The sequence below is a fragment of the Exophiala mesophila genome, assembly GCF_000836275.1.
Source record: "Exophiala mesophila strain CBS 40295 unplaced genomic scaffold supercont1.2, whole genome shotgun sequence".
NCBI classification, from domain to species: Eukaryota; Fungi; Ascomycota; class Eurotiomycetes; order Chaetothyriales; family Herpotrichiellaceae; genus Exophiala; species Exophiala mesophila.
The window spans coordinates 1,998,957-2,018,277 of record NW_015622505.1 but is presented as its reverse complement, the minus strand read 5'-3'; the positions used below and the strand labels follow the sequence as shown (position 1 = coordinate 2,018,277).

Genomic DNA, 19,321 nt, shown 5'->3' with positions numbered 1-19,321 from the left:
ATCATTGAAGGCTATGGCTTCTGCCCAAGCCATTGGCTCTTCGAGAGGCTGCCCAGGGCCTGTTGGGGGACAGGTCCCAGGGTCGAGGTCAGAGGCAACAGTCCAACGATTGAGGGGCAATCCGCACCTGCCGTGTACCAGCATAGCATTGAGGGGCGATGCACGCGTAAATCTGAGTCCTGCCACCAGGATGCTCCCAAAATTGTTCATCTGGCAGGAGTGATCCACTCGCATTCCCATCTCGCCACAAGTACAGCGAATGACAGTGGCAGGAGACCACGTCGAGGTGTCAAGAAAGCAACACGACTTTTCCCATCCATCGTCTACGTTCACCGACCAGCCTGCCCCTCGACTGTTGGGCGACCGTGTGGCGACCCACCGATCATCGTTCAACTACGGAGTAATTGAACAGATCGTGTCTCGCGTATGTTGCCAGCGCCAGAGTCGACCAATCGCCACCAATACGGGCGGGCGTTCAACGACACTGCTTTTGATGACAGTGGTCTGGCTGTTGGCCCAGTGGCCCATCATCTTTGAACACATTCAGGCGGATCCTGAGGATGAGAATAGGACGAGGACATCTCCCCACAGACAGTACGGAGTACGGTAGGTCATTCTCCGTGGTGCCACGGTCCTGTTGTCCAAGACGTAGCTGATGGTCTGGCTGCCACCTGTTCAAGGCCTTCCTGTACCCTACTCGCAAGGGAAATGTCTAGTTTGAGTCCTCTGTACGGGCAGTTTACCACTATCACTAGAATTCACTCCTGCCAATTCTTCAATCGTCGAGTAGTGACTATCGAACCAGATGCAATCTTCATTCCAGCCTCCACCACCAATCAAGGCTTACCTGCGCCCAGGCTAGCGACCCCCTACTCACCTCGTCTTTGACACCACACCAGGGCAGTGACACTAATAAGACACCACTGGATCACAGGATTAGCGCCTCCCGCCCGGTTTCGCAAGGAATGTTGATCGGTGACCAGAAATGCGCCCAGCCACTGAGCGATCCGACCACCACCATGGCCAAACCATACGACCCACCCGACTCTGATGTTGCCCGTCTGTGCCCGCCTCGTCTTGCTTCATCCTGATGGGTCTAAACCCAAATCAACGCATGGGCCGACTCGTCATCCTGACTCCTCATGCCACAGCCCATGGGTCAGGCTTTGCCAACTTTTGACGCACCCATAGTGGGCCCTTGCTATTGATGGCGTTCTATTCGAAGCACCTTGACGACCAGGTTCAGCAAAGCGTTTTCTTTTGCCCCACTCGCATGGGTGACATGGGTCGGGCAAGGTTGGTGCGTCTTGCTCCATCCTTCAAACCTTGCCTTCTTGAGACGAACACTACCGTCATATCCAGCAAAGCGCTATATCGCCCGCCTACGATTCATAATATCAGCTTCACCACCACTTCCAGACCTACACAACACCATTCACCTCTCATCACAATACCTTTTCCCTTTATCATCCATCTTCTACCTTTGTCTTGTCTCCAGTCCTTCCTTTACTCGACTGAATCAACTCCTCAAACATCTCCATCCGATTTGTGGCCATAGACTTTCCAGAGGAAATTACCGGTCCCTATCCATCTCCCGGCTCTTTTACTGTTTTCCTGTCATCCCCCTCGTCTCTGGACACTTCTGGACCCATGTTTTGAACAGCCTTTGTTTGTCTTTGGTCTCTTGTCGACTCCATCCTTTCCTAGGACAAGTACTACGTACTTTTGGGCTCTCCCATAATGATTGGGACACTCCCGCCGCCTCAACTCACACCTCTTGCACCAGAGGATAGACTTGGATTGTTACTCGCTGGCCGATTGGAACTCGTGTCCATCCTTGGAGTCGGTGCCTACGGAGTCGTCTATCGCGCCGTCGACCTTCTTACCAATAATCTCTACGCGGTCAAAGCCCTCCCCAAGCTTGGATTGGACCCCAGACAGCGACGGTTCCAGAAACGCGAAATTGCCCTGCATCACCAAGCCAGCCAACATCCCAATGTCCTCTCTTTGCTTCGCATCTTGGACTGCCCGGAGTGCACTTATTGCGTGATTGAGTATTGTCCCGAGGGCGACTTGTTCACCAACATCACCGAACTAGGCCACTTCGTGGGCGACGACCAATTGGCCAAGCACGCATTTCTCCAGATCTTGGATGCGGTTGAGTATTGCCACTCCATTGGTATCTACCATCGGGATCTGAAGCCTGAGAACATCCTTCTTACCGACGATGGCACCACTGTGAAACTCGCCGACTTTGGATTGGCTACCACGGATCGCGTCACATCGGACTTTGGCTGTGGATCCACCTTTTACATGTCCCCAGGTACGCTCACCCACGTCCGCTTTTGATGCAATTCAAGCGATACTAACCAGTCTCTCACAGAATGCCAACAGCCTTCTCCAAGAACACATGGTCGTTATGCCGCTGCGCCCAACGATGTATGGAGCCTTGGCGTCATTTTGGTCAACTTGACCTGTGGACGTAACCCCTGGAAAAAGGCCTCGTCCGAGGATTCCACTTTCCGCGCGTTTCTAAAGGATCCCAAGTTCTTGAGCACCATTCTGCCCATCTCGTTTGAGCTGAACTTGATCTTGCGACGCATTTTCGAATGTGACCCCGACAAGAGGATCACGATCCAGGAACTCCGCGAGGCCATCATCGACTGTCCCCGGTTGACCACTCTGGCTTATCCCGACAACCAACCTCCAACTCCTCCTCTATCCCCTCAACACTTTGTGGACTCCGCGGACTGTGCCAGTGTGGCCCTTCCTTCGCCATCTTATCCCCAGGAGCCCCAATCACCCCTCAGCTTCCAGACCTCGCCTCCGGCATGGTCGCCCTACCAGTCGCCTCCATCAAAGCAAGTGTCCTCGTGTTCCTCCCTCTCAGTGGACTCTGGCTATGAATCTGAGGTTTCGTACGCTGATATTGGCCCCTGCAATCAACCTTTGAACTTCTACGGCAACGTTATTCCCCTCAACGACCACGAAAAAACATTTTATTCCCCACCTGGATATGCACCCGCCGTTGCTACCTATTAATCTTCGACTTTGTTCTATATATACTGGACGGTCCCCGAAACGCTGTTATGATTTGACCGAACCTTCGACCCCTCGGAATTGACCCGTTCCAAGGAGGTCCATCCACCAAGAATATATACCGATCTGTTTGACATGGATCTTTTTTCTCGAAAAGTGCTTTGGAGACGTAGCGATTTAATTTCGACCTCGGAGCATTTGATGGAGTTTTGATATCTGGAGGGAAGGATTGTCTGGTGCATGACCTTTGGTCGTCACACTTTGTTGGTGGACTCGTGGAAAAACACTCATGGAGAAAGTGGTGCATCACGATTTGGCGTCTTCTGTTTGTCACTCAAAATCCAAGTGCTGGGCGAGATGACACTGGTCACAGGCGAGGGCGGGCTAGACGACTTGACTTTCTACCTCGACATTTTTTGTATATTCACAACCAGGCTTGCTCCCAGGGTTTCCAGGATCCACGAAGGCCACGGTCCAAAATGGTCAGCCTGGAAAGATCCGGTCAAAACCTGGAGTTCTGCGCCTTGTGTGTCCTGGGACCCTAGGCGAAGGGCCCTCTATATTGAACATATGTACATAACCATTCAAAATTGTTCAAACCATTTGTAACCCTGGAGAATTTGGGATCCATGCCGTCGACGGCGCACGTCACGTGAATTTCACCAACCCTTGTAACCGGTGTCTCGTATTGTGGAGCGGTATGGGTGGCCTAGACTTTGGGGGTGAGGATGGGTGAACTGGTCGTGAGGTAATCGAGGGGCAAAAGTCGAGCATACTGACTTGACATGATCGAACCCGTGGCAGCCTTTGAACGCTATTTTGCATGACATTTGACCTGTCTGCCCCGTCAGTCTCGCCACGAGTGTGCCGCCTCATGGGCCGACTCCTGCAAGCCTCATGTTCCAGGGGTTTCCGGCCCTCGTCTTTGACAACAACATTCTTCGCCAGGAGGATTGGCTGCCTTGCTGGACGGTCACAGCCCCGCTCCAGCCGCTGCTGACGACGTTTTGATTGGTACAACTTTGTCAATCTTAGCCCACTTGCCACCATTTCATGCAGCTTTGAGCGTCGAGAGTCCCCGCTTTTCAGCGCACAGAGTCGGACAAGGTGGACGATCTATTTGGGCTACCGTCATTGGATTTTGGCTCCCGTCTCTGCGGCGATACCAGCCGTCGCTGTGCGCGCCAGTAAAACTCTGTCATGCCGACTGGGCAGCAAAACTAATGCAAACCAAGAGCAAATGATTGTCAATCAAGTGGGTCACAATAGAAAATATTACTCCGTATATGCTTGGGAGAGTGAACACGCTCGTCCCCATCCTCGACGTGCATCATGCAGCATAGCCAATCCGTTGATACCTCGACGACCTTTCAAGAACCATGGTGACCCTCCACGACAGGACACTTATGCAGGAGCCTCTCGTGCCTCTGCAGCCACAAAGTAATGTTCCTCTCTTCGGAAATCCGTCATCTTTCTCCATTGATCGACCGTCACGATGCATGCTGGGACTTCATTCTGCCACGAGCAGGCAGCACGGGCGTAGCCTGTGGCACCGGCACTTGAATCTGCCTGGTCATGCCCTCATATAGTCTGCCTTATTTGGGACCCAAGCAAGCCGCTACTTGCGGCAGCTCGCGGCCCGCCTGGAAATCAGCTCCAGCCTACTGGATGAACCAATCCTTTCGTGTTGTGTCAATGTTCAACGCTGGGACGTTAGACACCCCGTCCTCACCACCGTGCGCATTCTCCGTCCTGAGGCGTGATAACATTACTTCCTTCTGTGAGCTGCCACTGGCAACTGCTAGAACAATGCATCCATCTCCTGGAACCGATCGCGTTCAGGCCCGCGCAAGTGTGGGTCGCCGGATCTCGTTTTATCAGATTATCAATTTCTCACTTACTCACGAGTATGGTGGATCATGGACATGCAGCTCAGCGACAAATACTCCGTACATACTATTGGCGCTCGTGCCCAATCCTGTCCAGACATAACTGTCTCAACGATGTGAAAGTATCCCAAACATGAAAATAACCAAAGCTCAACTTTCAAATTCCTCTTCTGCTGATGCTGACGTTGGCACTTATGAAAATCCTCCGTCATTCCACTACCCACCAGCGCAATTTTTTGTTAAGAAGGGTTTGGCCGGAGATCTGGCCACTTCTGACAGTTTTGGTGGCGTGGGAAACTCAAGATGCGAGGTTGACATTTCCGAGTTAATACCTCTGGTTGTACATAGTCAAAAGACTGAGGTACATCGCGATCTTGACACTCGAAACCAACTGGCAAGGGCGAGCGTCAGCGAGTCAGCGAGTCACACCGGATAAGAGCGCTTCGAAGTATTTGCTCGCGAGGGTCATACACGAATCACAGCTCTTCAGACGGCCGTGGCACTCATCATTGGCTGCTAATTCAACGACATCCTGTCATGCTGGTGATACACATACGAGCCGTGACTCGCTCTAATTGAATTCGTCCAAGAAAGGAATGCAGGCGTCCGCGTGGTCGTGTTCGATATCATATCCGGAGTCGAAACAGCCAGTCAGCAAGAGTCGCCGCAATTGTAGACACGCAGCTACTCATCATACCTTCGGGAATTTTGGCTAGAGACCAATCAACATCCCAGATCCTAGGTGTGGACCACCGCTACCAACCCTATATCGGTCTAGATGCCAACGATTTCCGGAATCCTGCTCCGGCCTGGCCGGCATCCGAACTTGCCTGTAGCCGTTGAGCCTTTTGTTCCAACTCGACACGGCGGTGGTGGTGTCCGCTGTTATTCTTTCGTTGGTTGGCTTTTTACTCATCAAGAGGCCTCACGAGGTCTTTAGGCTTTGACGATATGGTCTGCTTGTCAACGTCTTTGACTGGACCAGAAGGTAAATGCCTCATGCCTCTCTTTCGTCCGCTTCTCACCATCATGTCTTTACACCAAGCATCAGGCGGGTGATTACCCCGAGCGAATCTCTAGCAAGGCCAGAGCCAGACTTGTGTTGGCTAAACGCCTTTGCCTTTCCTTGGCAATTCTCTCCGCCTACGCATATGCATTCCTGTCTCCATGCGAGCAAGCGTTGCTGATAGCCGGCTCTGGGGAAAGCTCTATAGGTAACTGTCCGCTCGTTGGAGGTGACATCACGATCGCGATTGCAGGAGCAGATTATTCATCGAGGGTCGCACCTGTGTTGTAGGCAGTCATGATCATTGTTTGACCGATTTTTGCCTCGGCCGTGCAGGCACAAAAAGGGTATCTTGCATCTTCCTGTGCTAATAATGAAACACCGAGTGTGACTTTACGTTGGCCGGATGTCTCCCGAGTGTGGCTATTGTTGGCGACAAGAGCCTTTCGGTAGATGTCAGTAACAACATCATTACGACTACTACGACTGCCATACTGGATCACGGACGTTCTGGTATCACGCGTCTGCTTGCTCATCGTTTTAGTCGTCACGACATCAGTCGACTCTAAGGGAAACAAACATGAGTCTGAGCACATTGTCTCAGGTCATGGCGAGATGAGACGGCAGCATTGACGATGCAAAGGTGACCCTGGTGAGTAAGTGAGAAGGCCCATCAGAGCCATCAAAAAAATATTGGTTCCCAATCGAGGGTGCACGTCAATAGTTTCATTTTATGTTTCCAACAAGAACAAGACCATCCGACACCGCCATCTCAAAACGCCATACCATTGGGGTCCGAGCGTCGTGACTCAATCTACATACGACGTTGATGAGACGTCTCGTTTGTTTGACTTTTGCGGCAAACTTGGACCCCGGTCTATCATCGAAAGCACGGCCACGAGCACGGCCGTTCCTCAGTGCAGCCTCGCGAACTGAGCGTTGAAGCTAAAGTCCACAATAATCCCCTGAGAGCGAAGGGGATCTTCACAACATTGCCAGGTTGGCCTCACGATGATGGTCTGTGTGAACGTCGCGGGAACCAGATGACCCCGTCCTCAGTTGGGTTTAGTGGAAGGTCAGTGCTGGTGGCGCCCCGTTATTGCTTTGTCGAACATTCCATTCGAAGTTTGCTGTTTCATCTCCACACGCGAGAGTGCTTCGTGTCGCAGAGCCTCAATCGAAAATGAGAATATGGCCAGTGCAGTAAATAGTCCCCTAGGCTGCACCTTGCCCGCCCGCCCTGCAGAAATCTGACATGTGACCGTGCACGTGCCAGCCCCCCTTGATTCTGTCAGCTTGCTATACCATGCGTGTCTGGCAGGCAGAAACTTGGGCAAGTTTTGTCGCCCCTGCCTGTCAAGTTTTGACCCTGCGTTGGTTGTGTCGGGAGACGGAAGATGAGATATTCCAGACTGACGCCTCATTGAGGTCCAAGCCACATCCAGCCCTACGCCACTCACTATTCAGTACCCGCCACAGGGGGCTCGGGGGTTGTGGCTGTCCAGTGGCGGCTGGCTGGATCGTCAACAACGTGACACCACGGTTTTTGGCATTTCTGGCATTACTACTGACGGGAGATGGGGGGGGGGGGAGTTTAGTTGTGCCCAGGTCAGAACTGTTTCTGTGATGCAATCCCTCTTCTTACTTGACTCATAACTTGTCCCCATGGATGTGAAGTGTCGAAAATCTGACCTTCAGCCCATAGGCACAGCCTATTTACGGTAGGTGACATTCGCATGACCTCTTGTGGTGACGCTCGCATGGTAAAGCTAATGGCAGAGTACAACTCCGCGGCTGAACCATTCGCCGTAGCAGGCGCCTACTGAAGATTTTCCGGGCGTACAAGGGGCCCGGAAGGCCGAGGCTAGGCAGCATTTTGCTCTCATCAGCACCTGGAACCAAGAAGTACGGGTCCTGGATGCGCCCGGAAGCGTGTGGCTCAGCTCAGCAAAGTGCGTGTATGGAGTATGGAGTATGCGAGTGCGTGGCATCGTGGCATCGTGCTTCCCGCACCCTGTGAGTCAATCATTCATTGCCCAGCCGGGCCAGTCCAAGGCCATTATGAGACGGACTCAAATCTCTTACGCGTCGCAACTGGGCCACCTTGTGCTTGTTTCTTTGGTCAGAGGACGCGGCACCAGTCATTATCCCTCACCAAGTCCGACTAAACCCATTTTGATCGCTTGGAAGGGAAGCTTTTGTACAGCCACTCATCTACCAGCATTGTTGCACCGCGGTACGGGAGTGCTCCTCTCACCTGCCATTTCTTCGTTTGCCGTTCGTGCCCTTTCGAGCACTTTTACTGCTGCTGCCGCTACCACACTCATCCTCTCCCTTCGACTATCTTTGGCGTCATCCGTACGTGCGCAGGTGTATTCGTTGTCATCGTCGCCGAATACTCGTCATCACGGTTAATCTTGACACATACTCTTCATCACTTCCCACGAAGCGTTCTCCAAGTCAATCTCGACTTTGCCACATAAGCTGTGCGCCTGCCACTTTCGCAGTTTTCATTCCACCTCCAACCTCACCTCTCAGTCCTTTTCAACCTCCCACCGCAACATCACCTCATAATCTTCCCTTAATCAGCCATGGCCGACAAATATCCTCCTCCGCAATACCCTCCTCAGGCATATGACAATAACTCAGGTTATATGTCGCCGCCTCCTCAAGGTCAAATGCAGCCCTATGGTGACCCCAACCAACAACAGTACAACCAGGGCGGCTACTACCCCCCTCCGGGCCCTCAGTATGGTCCTCCTCAAGGATATTATCCACAACAGCAGCCCATGTACGTCGAAGATCGAAGAGGAGGTGGCAGTTCAGCGCCAGGAATCTGTGCCGGTCTGTTCGCTGGTCTTGCTTGCTGTTGTTGCTTGGACTGCTTGTTTTAGATGCGCCCTTGCTAAAAACATGAAATAATGGGGTTTATGAAGGATGACACGTCCAGCGCAAAAACAAACGGATGTGTTTGACGTTGTCTACTGCCAGAAATGAACCAAGGACAGTTGGGATCGTGATATTTGCCACCCGAAAATACATTTATTTGAGTCGGTCTGGCTGCCATAAGACCTCGCCGCCGCTGGAGAGATGCACGGTTCTGTGGGTCACATGATCCAGGTATTGGTCATTCTGGTGGATAGCGGTGCTTGTGGATGAACACACAACCAGAGCCTGTCCTTCTCTGGCCGTTGAGATTTGCGAGCGTATCGGGGTTCCTACTTTCTTTTTCATAGTGTTCAGTTCAGCGTTTGCACACACTCATACACACTACGTTTTCTCGCAGAGATTCTGATGATAGTTTAATCATCCTACCTGCTGGAGAAGGTATCACAAATGACAAACTCTTTGTCTTGAATTCTCCTTGCCAACCTTTTGCCGTGTATCCCGACATAGACAATAGAACCCCGTAAATCAGCCACATGGTCACATGGTCGCGCAAGAGCCGACCTGACTAAGTCCACCACCTTCAGTCGTAGTCTTTGCGGCGGTTCGAGTGATATCCTCCAGAACCTGCCACATCAACTCGCCAGTTAAGGCACTGCACTCTGCATAGCGATCAGCCCGTATTTCCTGAGCGACACGCAGACCTTCCTGGGGCATGACACATTCGAAGGTGCCGTCGTCGGCCCGATCATCAGTCCGTTCGTCTCGTTTCAACCCCAGTAGCATGATTGGCATGTTGTGCTCCAAGTCGGCGTAATGCATGGCCAATTGTTGACGCCAGTAATATTGCGCATTGTGCAGCGATTCGCGCGACGAGATCGAGTACGCAATGATGGCAAAGTCGACCTGTTCAGGGAAAGGGTCGATGAATAGCGTTGACGTCGACACGGTCACTCGGAATTGATACGGTCGACCAAACAACACCACATCATATATCACTGGCCCGCTCGGCGCAAATACTCGAGGCCGCGGCGTTGTCACATCTAGTTTCCCTTGCCGTAGATACTGTAGCTGTCTAGAGATGAATCGTTAGATTCAATATTCTTTATCATCCCTCTTGTCTGTCTGTCTGATACGGGTGGGGAAACCCCTCGCGGCAAGGGAAGCATATCAAAAACATACGAGAGAAATGTCGACTTGCCCACTCCCGGGCTGCCGATCAATAGAATATCAACGGTTGGGATGACTTTCCCATGCTCAGACTGCTCTTCCATCGAGCCAGAATAATGTTTACACCATCATGGAAGGTCGTAGCTGGGATGGTGACATGTTCAGGAAGTGTTGCAAGGTTGAAAGAAGAAAGTTCGATATACGGTCTTGGCGTGCGCGGGACTCGGACGACGGATGAAAGATGAAACTTATTTATGCTTATAGTATGCACCATGTCACTTCATCAAAGCGGGCATTACTCTCTCACATGAGAGTCTCCTCTTGAGTCATCAGAATACTTAACTCGTAGACCAATTAACCAATCAATCCTTCCAACGCCTCTGCCCCTGGAGGAGACACCTTGCCCCCACTATAGCGCCTCTACTCTAACGCCACTCCAAGGAAATCCATCCCTCCTGGTTATTCATTAGTCGAACGTGTTACTCGTTCTGGCCCCCCAGGTTGGACACATTGTTCCGTCAAAGCATTCATTTCTCTAAAAGTATTGTGTCTTGATTCGCATCATGCATCGGAAGCTCGACTATAAAGTGGGCCTCAAGTCAGTATCACTCTCCCATGTGAATCACCTTCAGAAACATATGGGACGGTGTGTGCGTAGAACAAAAGAACCCACGTACCAGTATATACATCTCACAATCATGTTATCAATCGTGTTGATCAGCCACGCATCGAAGCACTCACGATGTGTCGCGTTGTGGCAAGTAGTACACGTCCACAGACCTTGACTTTGACCAAGTGTTTCAAGACAGATGCCACATTCGCAATCGGAGTCAGAAGGTTCCGTCTCATGATGTGATGATGGAACACTGTCTGTATTTCTCAGATCTTGTCTTGTGACCGGAGTGGGAGGTTGTTGAGACCGTCGTGGAGAATTTGATGGAGTAGAAGGAGTAGAAGGAGTTGGAGAGGACGGAGGGGAGGACTGGGGAGAGATGGAGGTGGAAGTGGAGGTGGAGGAGGATATCGAAGTCAAGAGAGGCCTTGTCGACGATGTAGGACCCGTAGAAGGTGGAGAACGTCGTAGAGAATTCGAAGGAATAGAGGAAGTGGAGGAGGTTGAAGTAAGTGGAGACGTTATCGACGAGTTTGTAATCGTAGAAGGTGGAGGAGGTTGCGAAGAATTCAAAGGAATAGAAGGAGTGGAGGAGGTTGTGGAAGTATCGGGAGACCTTCTCGACGAAATGGGAACCGTAGATGACCGGGATGATGGAGTTGGAGATGTCGATATAGGTCTCAACGGAGTGCTTAATGACGAAGAGTCGCTCTCACTCTCGTAACCAGAGTCTGAGAGGATTGCTGGTCTAGCACCACCATGGCGCATGACCGTGGGAGTTGACATAAATGTGGGTCTGTCACTGATGCGAGTCTGCCCCAGGTAAGGCCCTGGATTCTCAATCAATGAACGAAGAACGATCGACGACAATCTCTCTGCTCCCAGACGACTGTTCAGCTCCAAGAGAAGCTCCTCGTCTTGACATGTCGCCAAGGTACGTGCAGCGAAAGGAGTTGGTCGAGTATTGTATTCATTGCCACGATACGACTGAGACGACTGTCGTGGCCTAGCCGATGATTGGAATCTTCGGTTGTTCAACCTCATCACCCACTCCTCAACCTTTCCAGGTGCCTGAGGTCTGTGGTATCTTGAGCAATGGAGCAAAGTAGCCGCCTCTTCGAGATCAATTTTGAGCCTTTCCGGCGGGGTTCCGCGCTCAAGGGCAACTCCAATGCTTTCTAGCATTGGGATTGCTGTCATTCGATAATGCCTGGCCACTTGATTGCCACACGTGGGATACCTCTTCCCATAGCCTATACAACACGGGGCATCGGCCGGGTGTCTGATCCCAAGATCATGGCAAAGCTGATCGACGGTATGCATGTCTAGGTGCGTGACAAGCCGTAGACTGAACGAGGAAGAGAGAGAGAAAGAGAATATATGCGTAACTGAGGAAGGGTTAGAAATGACTGCCTTGGAGCGAAACAGTCGCCCGTCAAGATCGTTAATACCTGACCTTCACTGCAAGATCACTGCTCGCTGGACAAGCAATATATCCATTCCAAACCTGGGAGCTTCTTAAGCATATCATATCAGAGCAGCCGGTCAGCTGACCATCCAGTAGGCCGTTGAGGCTGCCAAACCCAAGCCACGTCACTCTCAGGCAGAAAGAAAGAAGAGCTCTGTCGGAGAGGAGACTGAGGCCTGTAACCAGCCAGGATCACCGCCACAGACTTACCGACTTGGACCTAGAGAGTTGCAGAAGCCACAAACACCCAGTTCTTCGTCCTTCCTTGCCCTAGACTTCCCCCTGATAACATGTAGTTCCGAGACGAAGCGATGTGTCGACCTAAGCAGCCTGGCTGCCCCACGGCGGCAGTGTACGGAGTACGCCAGGGAGTTGAAGCCTTCATCCCCGGAGACGGTCGAAACACCTATCGCTTGTCCAAGGGCGCAGGCAGGTCCTTACCGCATTCGCACAGTACAACCTCATGCTTCCACAGTGAATGTCGCCAACTAGAACTACCTTGATCTCCTGTTAAGCGAGCTGTGTCGGGCTGAGTATGACCATTCCCCCAGGTATCAACCTTGTGGCCGTGTGGCCGCATTCCCCTTCGATGGCGTTGCATTGGCCTTGGGACGGCGCTTAGAAACATCGATAGATGAGCTTCAGATAATGCTGGGGTTTGGACTAGTACGCTGCTAGCATTGGTTCCAATTTACCAACAACAGTCAGCTGACGCGACCAGTGTAGATAGATTCATGGATTGACCATGAACAAGCTGTCGCAACAGATGTTTGACGTGCCTGGGTGTACCTCCTCGATTGTGGTGTACTTAGATCACGCAACCGGCAGGGTGGGTCCTAACTCGGCGCTCGCGTGTCCAACCCTAGCGAGGTCGTCATCCATGCTGGTCGCTTTGATGAAGAAACCGTTGGCTTAGGCGTGCTGCGCAAGTAGGCTATTGTGGTAGATACAATAGTCAATCAAGTAGTGAGACAATTGCGAAAGAGAATATGCAGGGGGCTAAAAAGGCGTTCATGCCAAGCAAACATGGCCAGTTGCTCCAATAATACGAGACGATGCATGCGTTTACATGTGAGTTTGACTAAACATATCGACGTGCTTGGAAGTCATGGCATAGCTTGTAGGACGATCCCATATGTCTTTGGCAGACTTGAAGACAAGTTGAGATTGAGGCTCGGTTGATGCCTTGGCTGGGATAAGATGGGGTTTCGTAAGCGACCTCGGTACGCATAACTCGGATCGGCATGGAGGATAACTTCATAGATAGATTTGTCTCTTAGCGCCCCTCGCGCCCAGGGCGAATGAACCAATTGTAGTATTTGCCTATTTGATTGACGTGCCTCGGGGTTCAAGAGCTGTATCGGTCTTGTTGTCCGACCAGCTCGACACCTCTCTTTGTTGCTTCGTCCAGATCCTCCTTTGGCAGACCCAAGATCTCGTTGTGCAATAGCCCACGCCTTTCATAATTGGCCTCGTCGGTTGGATAGAATGCCCTTGCATACAGCAATTGCGCAAAGCCCTCGCGATCTCCTCCCTTCATCTTTTCCTGACCTTCCTTGTATCGCTCGCGACTATCTTGATAACGAATTGTCCAGTCTTGCTCCGTCGTCCCCGTTACCCGCAAGACCGATTCAAACATGTCCTTCTGGCTGATGTTGAAGGAAGACAGATACACAGGTCCATTCCTAAACTGTGAGATTGTAGGACTCTTATCCTTCTCATCCTCTGGGAGGACCTTGAGGCTCAACAATGCAGCCACTGCACGACCACACTGGAGAAAAGTGCTGGTGTTGATGGCCGTCTTGCCATCATCGTAGAAGGTCACTTGCCTTTTGGGGAAGTCGAATCCGTAACGAGATTCCGACCCAGCAAGAGAGAATTCATACCAGAAGCTGGATATCATGGAAAGATAAGCTGATTTGCCCAATTTGACGACGAGCTCACGGGTTTGTCGTCTCCCGTCAGCCAAGTATGTGTCCGCGCCTAGTTGGACCTGGGTTGGATCTCCTGACCATTCATTGGGAAGAATCCATGGCACACCGGCTTCTGCTGCCGCCTCAACCAGCTTCTTCTCCGAATCTCTCGGTGCCATGACATTCATAGTGATGATGAAAACATCCTGGCCTTTCAACGCCTCAACGAGCGTCGAGGTATTGTCGTAGTTGACCCTCCTGACGATGACCCCTTCAGGCAATTTGTTGGAACTGCCTTCTCGTGTAAGGGCGGTGACCTTGTGCTTGCCAGTCTTGAGAAGAGCTTCAGTCACGTATTTTCCTACCGTTCCTCCGGCGCCAACAATGGCAACGTTGGAGACGTGGTTGGCGAAGCCAGACGGCTGATCGTTGGCATACTGAGCAGACATGTTGGGCTTTGGAATAGCCTAGATAATGAAGACGTATAAAGGGTACGCTACCGTTTATTGCTAATCGCTGTTTGTCAAATTTTTATTCGTCTCTTAATCAGGTCCTACCTTTCTTTTATACCGCCAGATGAACGGGCGGTAGTGATGATCCAACATTACTTCTTAACTCCGAACTTATAATCTAAGCATGATGTATTTGCCAAATGGATTGCGACACGCTGAGAAAGCGATGGGAAGATAGGATCATAGTACCAGCACCACGACACGTTTCAGTCCTTCTGTACAAGGGGATTAGTAAAAGTATCTACAAATACGAGTCGAGGTTAGCGTCAAGATTGCTGGTGATATTTGGCCAATCAGTAGTGAGAAAAGGTTTTCGTCTGACGGTGCCATTTTCTTTATACATCTTCAATTATCTTCCGTGTCACGCGTGTCTCCACAATATGTAGAGGAAAAGGCGTCGGTCTGACTGTCCGATATTGATATTTTGGTATCCACCCAAACTATGTGGTCCTTATTTCGAACGTGTCGGTCGAGGAATCTGCAGTGGAGTCGACCCTTTGATTTTGGCACGTAGAGGACTTATTATTAATTCCAATGTAAACTCCGAACGACTTGGTGCCATATGGGTGTGGGCGGTGTCCGGTATCCTCACGGACCGACCTGAGTCCGAGTTCTTTGATGTTCGTGGTAGCACAGCCCACTCATACATCTTCCGTCAAAGGTGGAAATCAGTTCGACATCGAACACGGGTCACCACTTGGGGCCTCCCTTTCATTAGCGTCGATCTCTCCAGGAGTTTGTACTGATATATTCATTGTAAGCCGAACATGGTCCCTACTAACCACTAAAATGTCCCAGCAATACCGCCCTCAGGTGCGTTGCCCAAGGAGCATAGTCGAGCATACGGAGTGAACCCATTCCTCGGATGCTCTCCGATGCAGTGCCATTCGCCAGACGAACCAAACATCGCACTTGTACCATTCCCACCAGATCTCATGTAAACGATTTTCAAAGACATTCACATACATTTCGACCCTATGAGCCGGCAGACCTTCCTTGGCATTCGAAGAACATCTGAGAGCCTACAACTTTGCAAAACGCTGCCGGATGACCTGGGGTGATCGCTTCGAGAAGCCAGCGATGTACTCAACCCCTAGTCCTCGTGCACGGCCATCAAGCACGAGTTGTTCCTCAACTTTGGATAAGCGGCCTTGTTTCCTCTGGAATCCATTGGTGGGCCGGGTTGTCTGGGTTATGCCACTGCGGCAACGGCTCCCCAACCAACGAGCCGACAGGTATGATGCATGAGGGCTTCGATGCCATATGTTTGCAGTACGGAACTGCCTCCAAACCTCTGGACGTTGAATTGCGACGTGAAGAACGGTAGACCTTGCTGATGGCATCCTTGTTGAAGACCCTCGAAAGAAGACGCAGCACAGAAAGAACATGCGCGAACTATCGGAGTATTAATGTCTCGAACAGACTTGAATTCATGTCTTGGGTTCCTCTACATTATGTGGAAACGTCGACTGCTCTGCTTTGTTTCTTTGTGTCATGATGCTCACCTGATGACTTCGTTTGCGGCCTCTGCATGTCTTGGTAAGACTCCATGTGTCAGAGGGCGGCAAAAACGAAAAAGAGGTGATGGCCAGACTTTCGAGGTGTATGTAGGCAACTCTTATGTAAGTATGGGCTTACTAATTGTATAAATGAGGCCACATATACATGACGAGACAGGGTATGAGGCAGTGGTTCAATAAGCGACGTGTCAGGGTGAAATGGGTAGCGAAAAGTATCACCTGAGGTATGTCGTATCTACGGTGAGCCGAAAATCCTCCTCCGTCCGCCCCCCAAAGCAAAAACCCAGGGCGGAGCTCAGCGCCGTCGCGAAAGTTCCTTCTTCCTCATCTCGGTTAGTACCACGGCTATTCTGCTCTTTGGGCCGACCGGGACATCAAGCCGTTAGCCCAGGGCCATCATAGAAACAGTTACAGGTGAATCCACTTGGCACAGTCGCACCTTCGACCTCGCAAGTAGAAGGATTCAAAGACGTGCTGGTTTGGATCAAGGGGCGAGTCAGCAATCCTGAAATAGATCTGGGGGATGCATTGGAAATCTCGCCCTTCATCACAGATACGTACAGTATAATCTGATACTCGTCCCTTGTTCTGCCCAAGCCTACGATGAGTTGAGTCGTGACATCGCAAGTCCCTGCCGTATTGACAAAGGGTATTAGCCACTGATACAGCGGCATGTCGATCAGGGAAGGTGGGAAGGCCAATTCGTTCTGGAATTCTGCTGGGAAACTACCCGCGAGAGCATAACTGTCGTTAGACAGCTGCGACACGGTGTAGGTGTTGGGACCGAAATAGCTCCCACAGGTTGACCAATACTCAGGCTGGTCGACCGTGCCGTATGCGGTGTTGTTGTTCAGGTCAACGCAGGTTCCAGTGGCCCACTTCATAGAAACTCGCTCCATGGTCCAGTCTCCCAGGCCGAGTTCAAAGTCAGGGTCTGTAGAGTTCGTTGTGCTTCTTGTGGTAAGGTAGGAACGACATCAGTATGGAAACCAGAACCAGAGGAAAGGGGGGGGTGGGGAGAATATGGTGGATAAAATCCTAACATACGGAGAGGAGGTGCTCTCGGTGTCTTCATTTCCACTCCGTAGTCCAAATCCCAGGCCGAGACCAAGCGCCAGACCTAGCAAAATCACGAGCGAAACGCATGTCAATGTAATAATTTTCCAGCCCCATTTTTTCTTCCTACTGAGCAGTCAACCAAGAGATCGGATGAGCGAAGCAGAGACAAGAGCAACGTGCAGACGTACTGTGGGATGGGAGACCCACTAAGAGGGAGTTGAGAAGCCATAGTTTAAGCGTCCGAGCACACTGGCCTTGATCGATGGCAAGAATCTACATCGCGGCGAGTCAACCCATCACGACAGCGGCGTTTATATACCACTGACTAAAAACCTTTGTTTTGAAGCATTGCGATCAGGCTGAGCTTGCTTTTGTTCAACCTTCTTCGCTTCCGGGAGGATGCCCAGACATTAGACGAATCGCCATGATTGGGACATCAGGGAGAGGGAAACTGATACCAACGACTTGAAATTGACACGACGAGAAAAGGACATATTGCAGTCACTCCTGACCTCTTGGAATCACGGCTTTCATTGCCATCATTCGCCATGAGGCTCAAAATGGCGCAGCTTGGCATTGCTTCCAAGCTACTAGTTCAGCCTGACCGAGTGCATTACCAAGGAGCAAGGAGTTTGCTCAGCATTTCATCGTGCAAGACATATGTATCTTCCTGGTCTGCCCCGAGGAGCTCTTCCTCCTCCGTAGTGTCATACGGCACACGGCCCCGAGCTCGGAGAATATCATCCTGGGGTGGCAACAATGAGTGACATCTATGTTGGAATCTGGACTGACCATCTTTCTGGAGGGGATCAGCACTACTTGACCGTCAGCGACAGCGATGCATTTGTGATCCTGACGCTGCTGTCTGCTTGGATAGCATTTGCGGTTACAAGCTGTTGGAATGCTCTCTATGTGTTCCTGCGGCTGCTGCTTCCTTCGAGTCCAGAGTCTTTGAAGATGCTCCGGAACTTCTTCGAAATCGCGCCTTCGTCATTCTTTGTCACACTCATCGAAATCTTTCTGCGCAAGAGACATGGCCTGGACCACTGGTGGCGCCTCGTGCCTGTGTGGGCCGTGGCAGGGTTCTTTGTGCTTGCCACGCTAGGTATTCCGGTCGGAGCGACATGGGGCCTGACATATGGAACGGAGGAGACGCCAAAGGTCAGGGCCTCTGGTTCAACCTGTACCTACCTGATAGGGGGTATCACCCCGTCTCTGACCACTCTGAGGGACGTCAACCTCACTCTGGCCGCCAACGAGTATTTCCAAAGCTGCTACGCTCGACAGACCCCGCTCAGTTGCCTTTCAAATCTGGCACAAGACAGCCTCGAATGGAGCGACAGCAACACCAGCTGTCCATTTACGCCCGATGTTTGTGCCAATACCGGCGCCGACACTAACGTGAGAATGGAAACACCCTTTCTGACGATGGATGAGTTAGCGATCAACGCGCCGACGAGCTTACAGCTGAAGAAGGCAATGACATGCTCTATTGTGCGGACCCAATCATTTCTAAGCCTCAAACCCCCTGGTCTAGAGGGTGTCAACTTCACCCTCGCCTTCGGCTCAACTGCTTCCTTCGAATTTGACGTCCGCAATCTAACCATGGTGGCACCGGGATATAGGTTGACAACCATTCCTGAGAATACGCTAGAACCGGACTACTTGGACTCAAAACTGAGAGTTTCTGATGGCTTTGTGACGGTTGTTCTTCTCCAAGCCCCGGGTGTGTACTATCCTCGACCCCTGGACGACTTGATGTTTTCTGCTCACCAGGAGCACTTCTTTGTGACGGGTGGGCTGAGATGGTCAGCAGACAATCTCGTCAGCGTTGCCGCATGCGTTGACCAATACCTCGTTTGTAATAACAGCACTGGCGCTTGCAGCCCGTGGTTCTCGTCGGAAGAGGTGCCGGTGTTCAACAGTCCTGGCATTCTTGAATCTGGTGCAGACCATCGAACCTGGAACATCCTTCAATATGTGATCAGCTCCACTACTATTCATGATACAATCAAAGGCCGCGGTGCTTCGGCGTTACTCGCACGCCGTTCATTATTTTCCCAGAACCAGGAGACCGTGAGCCCGACTCCGTGGCGAGACGAGTTGAACACCTGGTTTGGGATTTCACTAGCCAAGTTGCAATTGAAAATCTTTGCGATAGCCCATCGAACCAACTATCTACCGTCAGAGCTGTTCAAGGAGTTTCCGCCAGATGCGATGACTTTACAGCTTTGTCAAATGATTAC

General features: G+C 51.3%; 4 protein-coding genes across 4 annotated transcripts; 3 read left to right on the top strand and 1 right to left on the bottom strand.

Moving 5' to 3' along the window:
- The first annotated feature begins 476 nt into the window (after positions 1-476).
- Positions 477-3,653, top strand: PV10_02564 (uncharacterized protein). The gene is made up of 3 exons (XM_016366888.1): positions 477-606; positions 681-2,323; positions 2,384-3,653. The coding sequence occupies exons 2-3, from the start codon at positions 1,741-1,743 to the stop codon at positions 3,040-3,042; spliced, it is 1,242 nt and encodes a 413-aa protein (XP_016226406.1). The 5' UTR covers positions 477-606; positions 681-1,740; the 3' UTR covers positions 3,043-3,653.
- Positions 3,654-5,059: 1,406 nt separating this feature from the next.
- On the top strand, positions 5,060-5,370 carry PV10_02563 (uncharacterized protein; the record flags this gene model as incomplete). Its single annotated transcript, XM_016366887.1, has 1 exon — positions 5,060-5,370. A coding segment is annotated over one exon (305 nt), but the record flags the coding sequence as incomplete, so codon positions are not given.
- A 2,698-nt stretch (positions 5,371-8,068) lies between these two features.
- PV10_02562 (uncharacterized protein) lies at positions 8,069-9,292 on the top strand. Its single transcript, XM_016366886.1, has one exon. The coding sequence runs from the start codon at positions 8,526-8,528 to the stop codon at positions 8,826-8,828; it is 303 nt and encodes a 100-aa protein (XP_016226404.1). The 5' UTR covers positions 8,069-8,525; the 3' UTR covers positions 8,829-9,292.
- Positions 9,208-10,094, bottom strand: PV10_02561 (uncharacterized protein; the record flags this gene model as incomplete). The annotated part of the gene is made up of 2 exons (XM_016366885.1): positions 9,208-9,895; positions 10,003-10,094. 2 exons carry the CDS (start codon positions 10,092-10,094, stop codon positions 9,361-9,363), a joined length of 627 nt encoding a protein of 208 aa, XP_016226403.1. The 3' UTR covers positions 9,208-9,360.
- Positions 10,095-19,321: the final 9,227 nt, after the last annotated feature.